Genomic DNA, 10,175 nt, shown 5'->3' on the forward strand with positions numbered 1-10,175 from the left:
ATGGCTTTTCCCAGCACAGTGGGATCTCCCTTTAGGTGGGACCTTATCAATCACCACAACAGGACATACAAAACAAAACCTTAAAGTAACATTTAAAATAAAAAGGTGTCTATTTCTCCAAGTACCCTATATGAAGAATTGTGTACAGCTGCATTAGGTTGTTCTGTGTAATTCTCTGCCCAGATGTTCTCATATTTGTTTATTGTTACTACACACCAAAACAGCATAAGCATAGATATATTTTAGTGAACAAGAAAACACCAAAATAAAAAATATTTTTCTTAACATTTCATTACAGAAAAACACAAGAGTGTGTTTTGATCAACTTGGATTTGAAGGACTCGCAGTTAAGAGTGGGTATCATCAGTGGCAAAAAAAGAAAGAAGAGGTAATCAAGATGCCAAAAAATAAGCTTGAGAATAAAATATCAAAAAGAACCCAAGAAACAGCAATGCCATTAAATTAAACATCCAAAACTGAAATAGTACTGAAGGAGGAGACCACCCTCACACTCAACTTTCCATGAGCTCATTTCATTGTGGGGTGGTGGAACTACCCCATCCTTGGGGGCTCTGGACCTCAAAAGTGAATTCAAACACATGAACAAGAAAACAAGAGGAGCAAGAAAATGGTGCTGTTGTGCCGCTCGATTCCTCTGCTAGAAACCAAACCTGTTCTCCTATTAAACTAAAAGCAAGTTTTATTTTTAGCTGGAGAGTGTGATTTAAAGAGAGATTTTTTTCTTATATGAAAGGAAGCTGCAAGGAGCGAACAAGCCAGAAGTGCATTGTGGGGAATTCGCTCTGCTTCCAGCCTTGCTGGTGTCAAAAGTTAAATGAATTCCCAAGCCAGAAGCGCTAAAGAGAGATCTGTAGCTTGAAATACTTGGATGGGGACAGCCCCCGCTTCAACTTTAGGGTGTGAAGAGTCGTTTGTGAAATGTAACAAAGCAATCACACAATAGCACTGAGATGCCACCCTGTTCCTCAGCGTAAGGCCCAGAGGCTGGGTGTGACGGGGCGGGCATGGCCATGGGGTAGACAAGACAGGCAGCTGAGAGCAGACTTGCTACCGAAGCTGTTCCTGCCACCTTGTTCAAACCGTGGTGCTCCTTGATTTATTTAGTAAAATTTTAAATCAGCAGATGGATTTACATTGGAGAATCTGATTAGTGGCTGTATCGATCTGCGCTGTGCGGTGGATCTGGAGAAGCTGCAGAGCAGGGTGAACTGCATTACAATCAACAACACCCGCCCGCTGCCCCTCGCCGGGGAGCTGAGCAGGGAGCCCCAAACTCGCTTACCCAGCAGGACCGTGTTTCTCCTTTGACTCAACAAATTCTTGTCCCATTTTCAGCTTCTCCCACTCTTCTTTCCGGGTTTTGATTTTCCGTGGATTCACATTTCCTCGGTTCGGATTCTCCTTTTTCTCTTTCTAAGGGAGGAAGAATCAAACAGAAGCTTTATTTTGCTTTAAGCTCACCAGGAATAGGGAGGGATAGGATAGACCTGGAGTAGTTTCAAGAAGATACAGTCCCAAAGAGGGCCAGGATTTTTAATTTACTTTCCTGATTGCTGCAAGCTCCAAAGATCTCTCATACAAAGATGTTAGAGCACAGATAGCACACAAAAAAAAAGAAAGAAAGAAAGAAAGAGCATCAGATTTCACCAGTGCAGCCCAGACATGATGCCATCATTACTCCCTGGCATGACCACCTTGAGGGCAGAGTGAAAGCTCAGTTTCCCACAGCAATTCATTTTCTTGGCCTCTGTGTCGAGACTGCCAAACTTCACCACCACCTCACTGGTGGTAAGTGCTTTGGGGTACAATATGGACACTTGCCCACACAGAACTGGGCTCTAGCTAGCCTCACTCTCTGTGTTCTACCATGCCCTACATCTCTCCTTTCTTATTCTGATTGAAAAATCATGTTCTGTTTTGATATTTAATACTCCGGTTGCTCAAAAGCTAAATAAAGTATGTTCAAACTTAATCTTTTATGGTGTAAGTTTCAATGTTGGTAAACACTAGTCCAGATCCCCAGGCGAGCAAACCGGGAACTCTACCTGGCATTTTCAGCTTAAATGGTTTTGTTAAGCCTCCTGTTTGCCTCTAATTTAACATTAGGGTCTGGTTTTGTGCTCCTGGAGGGACATTTTCTCCTTTCTTTCTTTCTTTCTTCCTCCACAGTAGAATTTATTACCCAGCTCGACACACTGCAATGCTGGAGCAGTGGGATTTGCACCACTTCAGCACTGAACAGACCCCTCTGCAACATCAGAAGTGCAGAGAAAGACTCCGACACAACTTTCCCCCCTGCTGACAGCACCAGCGCTATGTTTGAGGACTGCAAATTAAGCCGTTATAACCATACAAAGACGGTGGCATTTGGAAAAAACAGATTAAGTGTATCTTTGTTTTCTTTTTTTAATTAACCAGGATGAGAGTAAACCAGACAAAAACTTCACTGAATTGATCCCTCAAGAGTTTAAGAGAGCAAACCTGAATTTTGGATAGCAACTTTGGAGTCCAAGACTCATTAACACTTCCCACCTCCTATTCTTCCCTGAGATGCCTCTGTTGGCAGATCCCCATTTCCTCACCCGATGTTTCCGCTTCTCTTTCATAATATCCTTGGTGTCCTGAAGCATTTTCTCCTTCCAAAGGTCAAAGAAATATGAAGGATCTGTGTAGAACTTAAGTGCCTCTTTGCCATCATCCCTAGAACAGGGAGGGGGGAAAAAAAAACAAACCACACAAACAAGGACCAAGTCACACATTTGTTTGAAGCCCAAGGAAAACACAAGGCACAACCCCAGATGACAACTTAAAAGTCTGCAGTGAGAAGGTCAAACATGCTGCTCTTGCCTCTGTCCTTCATTTCAGAACAGGCAGTGGACCCACAGCCTCACTTGTCCCAGTTCTTCCACTGGTCATTGCTTCTGCCCTCACACAAACTCTCCATTACTCAGCATCTGAAGAGCTCAACTGCTCTGAACAATCACTGAGAGAGCAGCAGGTCTCTCACTTCAACTCCCACTTGTTTGCATTGTATTTTTGGTGTGGAAAAAAAAAACCAACCAACAAACCAACCCTTCTCCAGCCCAGGAACCCTAAATCAGACCAGCAACGTCCTTGAAACTCATGAGTGAGCACACACACACACACACACTCTCCTCCTACTTTGCAGTGCAGCTGCGTCTGGCAGAGGACAGCTGCCTCCAGCTATCTGTAATTACTTTTTACCTGTTCAAAAGATATTTATGGATGTGGGCTAAGTCTCTGTATTCTGACCCCCTTTTACTTCTGCTACCTACAAGATGAAATCAGAGCAGGACTGCTTAGAAGAACTGGTTACACAGCCAATGTAGGTGACATCGGATGTCTCAGGCAGCCACAGAAAGGCATCTCCAGATCTACAGGAGTCTGCTGCACCCACCTGGGTGAGAGCCACTTACAGATGTAGGCTCTGCAGTTTGCACTGCGGCTTTCTGGAAAGGAGCCACAGGGCTACAGAGAAGCACAAGAAAAATGCATCATCTGCACAACACCTAGCACGTTTATGCAGTGCAAGCCAAGCCTTGCCCCAAGGCAGTCACAAAAGTGACAGCAAGGAACCAAATATATAATTTCATAGCTACACTCATTTGTACAGCCCCAAAAGCAAAGTTTCATGTAACCCAGAGGATGGAGATTCCCTCGTGGATGTGTTAAGCAACTCAATTTCCCATTGGAAATGGCTACTTCAACCCAGCACGGGATGGGAAATGACCTCCTCGGCACGTTAAGAGAAGGAGGTACTTCTCTGAAAGGGAACAAGGGGCCAAGAAGGTGTTGCAGCCATACCTGTAAGGTGAGAGAATGTTGAGAGGTGGAGGAGTATTGCAGGTCCTATAGGTTTCAAGGACAGGCACCGGGAGAGAATCCCTGTCGAAGAGCTTCTGGTCCTGAGTAGTGGAGCTTTTGAAGGCCTTCCTGGTGTTAATGCCTTGCAGGGAGACTGTAAGGAAGAGGAAAGAGCAAGTGAAGAACAGCTTGACCCAGGCCAATGACACTGAAGATCAAGTAGCAAACATCTGATTTCAGTTGGAGTTCTTGGCATGCTTAGCACTTCTTAAGGTCAGGTTCCTTTTCCCACAGATCTCTGGGGAAAGCCAGCAAATCTCAGATCATGCTGTGCCAAGATCCACTGCTGTGTAGACACGGCTCTCCTGAGAGTTGCCAATGTGATTTGGAACCCCTGTGACCAAGACTCAAGAAGTGCACTGCTATCAAACTGCTGAAAAGTGAGTTTCCACGTGAAGACTTGCTAACGAGCAAATCCAGACTCAGTCAGAAAGGCCATCCACATGAGCAGCACGGTGCTTTTTCAGGAGGGGAGGAAACAGTCCCTCTTAGTCCAAGAGAAGACATTCCAACACCCATGGCAGCATCATGCTCATTTTATGGCCACGAACCAACCACGCTGACTCAATAAGAATCTTTACCCCGCTCGGTCTGCAAGGACTGCACTCCACTCCATTACCTTCTTCCTCTTTGGGATCCAGCTGAGTGACTTTGACTTGCAAGCGGTCAACTCTCTCAACTAGAATGCTCATCCGAGAGGCAAAGGTGTTGGCTTGAGTAAACAACTCTCCAAATATGTCTTCTGCAAATTTACCTGGAATATTAAAGGATCCACATTACCCTTGTGAGCCACAGCAGACCACATTCAGTCTCCTAACTTGTTTTCTTGAAGAAAGAAAGAACAAACCATTCTTCTTTTCAAGTTTGTCAGGGTTGAGTTTAACATCCAGCAAGAAAAAACACTCTGTTCCACCAAAACCTGACATTTCCAAGGGATCTTCAAGCATAAAGAAACAATCAAGACATACTTTCAAGTCATTATTAAAGTAATGAAATAAAGAGGGCTGGCAACACTATACTGGTCTGGATCTGGAAGGGTGTGTAGGTCCTTTAAGATTCTCTGCTGTTCTGTTTATTAGACAAGCAAATACAGTTAGATTTTTATTGCTCTGGAGAATCTCAAAGGCTCCCAGTCTCCAGCAGACCTGCCTCCAGGGTAACTGGCACATTATTTACAAGCTCAAAGTACTCTGGAAGTAGAGAGCAGACCCAGTCCTCGATCCTAAAGCCTGAGCTCTCACCACAGAAGAAAGCACTGACCCTTTTGTTCCTTCAGGTGGCAGTGTCTGAAAAATTGATGCGTTCACGTTTATTCTAAAATCAAAACCAAAAGGGAACTTCTCAAACAGGGATATTCTCTCTGTAACAGCTTGGATTGCCCAGTGGGCTGCTATGACAAACATCATCCATCGTCTGGACTGCCAGAGTGCCTACGGGCTTGGATCAGGAGCTCGCTGCACCACATACAAGCATAACAAAAAAGATGTCCTCTGTCCTTAAGAGTTTCAAATCTACGCATACAACAAGAGCTGACCACAGGTAGATAGAGATGGAAGAGCTGGAAGAAAACCAAGAACTTACACTGAGTAATGTCTTTTTGTTCTGCTCTCAGGCATAACTCAAGACAGGGAGCCCTAACCACATCGAGGACAACACTGATCAGATCAGACTTGGCACCAAGAGCAGACATAGGCCCATGGAGTTCCCACTGATGGAAAACATTTCCAGCCACGGCTGTTGAGTACAAGGCTGCTCCCAATAAGCAGTCTGGTTTTGAAGTGCATCATCATATGGTCAACAGTTTGTTCTGGAATCTGTTACTCCTAAAGATCCTCTCCGACATTCAGGAAAGGATAACCAGTTGGAAACCTAACTTTAACAGCAATTTTGGAAAATCTGGTTGTCTGCAATGAGTCATATCAGTAAGATGAGCGTCCCTTCCACGAGGCAACGCAAGGGCATCCCCCAAAGCCCAGCTGCACAAATACTTTCAGTTATCTAAACTGAAATATCAGCTACTTGTTCATATTCCCCTGCAGTTCTTACACAGCCAAGCACGGAGAACCAGCCAGGTTAAAAATCAACCTCCTCCACCCCTTTTGGTGGCAATGCCAGCTTGAAGTGTTTGTAGAAAGCAAATGCTGGAAGCTAACTTCAACTGACCTCCTCCTTCTGCTCTCCTAGACCATACAGACCCCACATATACCCTCCACTAACAAGCCAAATGAGCTTTCCCCAAACTCATGAGAAGGATTTTATTTCTGGAGACCTAAGGGCCAGGTAGCTCTTGCTATAGCCAGGTTTCACGAAGCATTCTCCATGTTCAACACTGACACAAGACCAGCTCTCCTATTTGACCAAAAAGAAGTGAATTTTTATCTAGGGGATAATTTGACACCTCCTGGCAACAGGTCAAAAAAAGAAAAGTTGTAATTTGGTTTCTACTTTAGTGAGAATTGAAAATAATTTCTGAGTTTCACAAGGAACTGCAACAAGCACTGGGGGGGGGGAAATAAATAAATAAAGTCTTTGGTTTGCAATGCTGAGTAATATGTTTCAAGCACAAAATTAATATATAAACAGTGTTGCTTATAGCAGTCTTGACCCTGGGGGGAAGATGGGAAAGAGAAGGCTCCAGGGAGATCTTATACCAGCCTTCCAATACCTGAAGGGGCTACAAGAAAGCTGGGGAAGGACTTTTCATAAGGGCAATTAATGACAAAACAAGGGGAAATGGGTTTAAGATGAAAGAGGGGAGGTTTAGATTAGATATTAGGAAGAAGTTCTTCACTGTGAGGGTGGTCAGACACTGGAACAGGTTGCCCAGAGAAGCTGTGGCTGCTCCTCCCTGGAAGTGTTGAAGGCCAGGCTGGATGAGGCTTTGAGCAACCTGGTCTAGTGGAAGGTGTCCCTGCTGATGGCAGGGGGGTTGGGACTGGATGAGCTTGAAGGTCCCTTCCAACCCAAACCATTCCATGATTCTATGATTTTCATATTCCTTTGCTGGTGTAAGTTCACCTGTACAGAGTTATCACCCGGCACCTCACACGCCGTCCTGTGTTTCATGTAACACTTTTAGATGGGGTAAGGCAGAAATTAATTTTTTTGGTTTAGTTACTTTGACTGCAAAAGTGCAGCTTACAATCACAATTATCTTTGTCATGCACTGGTAGGAAGACAGACGGCATGATTTAATAGGTCTTTTCCATCTTTAGCTTGTGGATTCTATAAAATCACACAGAAACACACAGTCGACTTATACAAAGTGCTACCAGCTGTGATAGTAACGAAGGGTAAACTCACTGGAATATGAAAGTTTGACAAGATTTATGTTTGCATCTTTGTAAAGAGACTGTGGCGCAATAGGCATGGCTGATTATTCACTTGACAGGGCTGTCACAGCCTACTGAACCTGCTTTACGTTCCTGTAATATTCAACGGACAAGGAAAGAGAGGATTTATTTTTCAGAAGGAAGAGAAAAAGAGGGAAGGGGCAGGAATTTGGTCATTTGGGGGGGAACGTTTCTGTAAGCAGTTAGTCTAAATAGTGCTTCATTTAAAATACTGCTGACCCTAGGGAAGTGGGTAAGAGACAGTGCTCAGCATTTCCTCCCCACCTGCCTCGCTCTCCTCTTCCAGACAAGCACGCAAGTGTCAGCAAGAGCCACCTCTCCTGAGCTTCCCCTCCAGCGCTCTCCTCGAGGTATCCACGATTGGTCCAGCAGCACGTACCTCCCTCCCCACATCGCCCAGCAAGGCTCCCAGGGTACCTTCCCCATAAAGAAACCCGCCTGCAATTCAGCTTCCAGTGCTTCACCCTCTCTGATGAGGTAGAAACTGTGAAGCTTTGAATATCTGAGCTGTGCAGAGAAGGTTTAAACCTGAACGATCTCGGGTACCTTCCTGACAAAGAAATCAGGCTGAAATTTGGCTTCCACTGTTTCACCCTTTCTGATGAGGTAGAAACAGTGAAGCTTTGAGTATCTGAGCTGCAAAAAAAAGGTCTAAACGTGAAGGATCTCACCACAGCTCTGTCACGCTAACCCACAGCACGCCTTTGGACTGGGATTAGCTTCCTCTGCAGCTGAGGTGTGCACAGCTTTACTGCCTTCTTCCTCATCATTTCACATGCACGAGATGAATTTCACTCACTCTCCACAACCATCTTGGCTACAAGACCTAACAAATGAACAAGGTCCAGGTGAAAGCGAGCAGAGAGACTGCTCTTGCCTGTGCAGTGACATTTCTACAACCCGACAGAATGTGATACCGACTGGCAGCAAATACAGGCCCAGATTTTAGCAACAGCCATGGTTTTCACTGCTGGAAAGAGATTGCACCCAAACTTTCCCAGCCACATTCACGCTACGGTGGAAAGACAAGGGGCTTGCTTTGCAGAGCAAGCAGAAGTGCTTGCAGACACCACAAAGAAGCTAAACAATATATTAATTTGATTATCAAAGTCTTGCTTCAAGGACAGAGGTGGCTAATCAGAATCCAGAACATTTCAACAGAGGAAGGAGTCATCCCAGAGAGACCACAATTAACTCTTGGTTTCTCTGATGGCACGTAGGCTCACGTTTTCCCTCCAGCCTTCACAAGGCTGTGGGTCAGTACACTGGAGAGCTGAGCTAGGCACGGCTACAGCTCCTGCTGCTGTTTTCAGCCAGTGGCCCCAAACCTCCCCCAATACTCCAGAGGTCAACGTTTGGCTCAGAGTGGGGACTTTGGGTCTTGCAAAGCAACAAACAGCAGGAGCAAGGAGGCAGCTTCTGCCTGTGCGCTTTAATTATCTTTCATTAAAAATAAGATTACTGACACAGCGTAGATTCAACAGAGTCAAGCTCCATTTAGTAGCTCGTGCAATTACAGGCACATTCTCCGACACAAGATCCTGGCTGCTGGGAGAGTCTCCCATTTTACAAGCTGGAGTTGAGCTTCATCCTTCCATCTGCAGTTTCACTGCAGCCTCTCACACGCGTGCACACACACACACACACACACACACACACACACACACACCCCCCCCTCCTCATTTTCTCTTAGATAGGAAGGCGGTGGGACCAGGGATATGAAATTAGCATCAGATTTCTTTAGGAAAACATTTTAGCATTACCCAGGGAAGGCAGATGGGGGAGAAATAGGAACACGAGAGTAGAAAGGGAGCTAAATAAAGAGCACTAGCGACTCCTGAGGGCAACGCGCAGGCTCGCCATGGTACTCACTCAGGCTGCCCAGCTGTCGAATGACATTTGCCAGGGTGATGTTGGTCATGCATTCCAGCTCGCTTCGAACGCTAGGCAACGTCTGACGGCACAGGTGCCTTGGCTCAATGTTCCTCGTTACTAACGGCATGGTGGACCTGCTTCAGGCACTGTTCTGAAAGATGAAAAACAAACCCAAAAAAGAAACAGGAAAGGATTACTCAACCACAAATTCCAGGCACACCAGAGCCATGGTGTTCGTTTTTCCTGCTCTCAAATGGCTTTATTTATAAGCCTTCTCTTCTCCCCCTCATCCCCACCCTTATAAAACTGGTTCATCAGAAATAAAGATCCTGCTGTTCTATGACTTGTGGTGACAGCAAAGCCCCACCAGCTCAGGTAGAGAGGAAGGGAGGGAAAACCTGCCCACACGCAAGGTGCTGCTGGCGTTACCGCAGCCGTTGTTCCCATCCGCCGCCTCTGAGCAGTCTCCCTCCTCCCTCACAGCATCTCTGGCGAGTCTTACAAGCTCTTTTTCAGAAATATTTTAAAACTTGGAATCAATAGGTTTGTTTAAGCAGAGAGGATGAAGATGGGAGATGTTTAAAAAAAAAAAGAAGACAACAAACTCAAGCTTCTTCCAGCACAACAAAGAGTACGTGGTGCCTCCCTCCTGGAGCAGCACAGACAGGGCTCTCCTGAAACAACAGGAAGCTCTTGCAGCTGACCAGGAAACTTTCTGGTGACTGTTCCTTATCCTGCAGGCTGCACCCCTCTTCCCTTGGGAAATCCCCCGGGGGTTGAGGTTTACACTGGACTATTGTTTTCATGCTATAGCAGTTTAAGGTTGAGGGAGCTTTAATCAGGATGCAGGACTAGAGTGTGCTCAGAAAGAAGTCAAGATTGATTGTACAAGTCAGGACAAACTTCCAGTTCTTTCTTAAAAAAAAAATTAAAAAAAGAAGAAAACTTAACTGCCTGGAAGTTATGCTTCAGACAGAAAACTCTTTTATGTGCAGGACAGTCCCTTGAACTAACAAAAATCTCCTTTATAACAGGTTGAAA

At 45.3% G+C, this 10,175-nt stretch overlaps 1 protein-coding gene across 1 annotated transcript in view; it reads right to left on the bottom strand.

Moving 5' to 3' along the window:
• The window catches only part of WASF2 (WASP family member 2), a 13,068-nt gene extending 3,783 nt beyond the window's left edge, over positions 1-9,285 (bottom strand). Inside the window, exons 1-5 of the mRNA XM_029086840.1 lie at positions 9,132-9,285; positions 4,526-4,660; positions 3,847-4,000; positions 2,604-2,721; positions 1,304-1,434 (exon numbers count right to left, since the gene is read on the bottom strand). Of these exons, the coding sequence (XP_028942673.1) occupies positions 1,304-1,434; positions 2,604-2,721; positions 3,847-4,000; positions 4,526-4,660; positions 9,132-9,261 (668 nt within the window). The 5' untranslated portion in view covers positions 9,262-9,285. The remainder of the gene's footprint in view (positions 1-1,303; positions 1,435-2,603; positions 2,722-3,846; positions 4,001-4,525; positions 4,661-9,131) is intronic.
• Positions 9,286-10,175: the final 890 nt, after the last annotated feature.

The sequence above is a fragment of the Antrostomus carolinensis genome, unplaced genomic scaffold (assembly GCF_000700745.2).
Source record: "Antrostomus carolinensis isolate BGI_N321 unplaced genomic scaffold, ASM70074v2 scaffold14059, whole genome shotgun sequence".
NCBI lineage: Eukaryota > Metazoa > Chordata > Aves > Caprimulgiformes > Caprimulgidae > Antrostomus > Antrostomus carolinensis.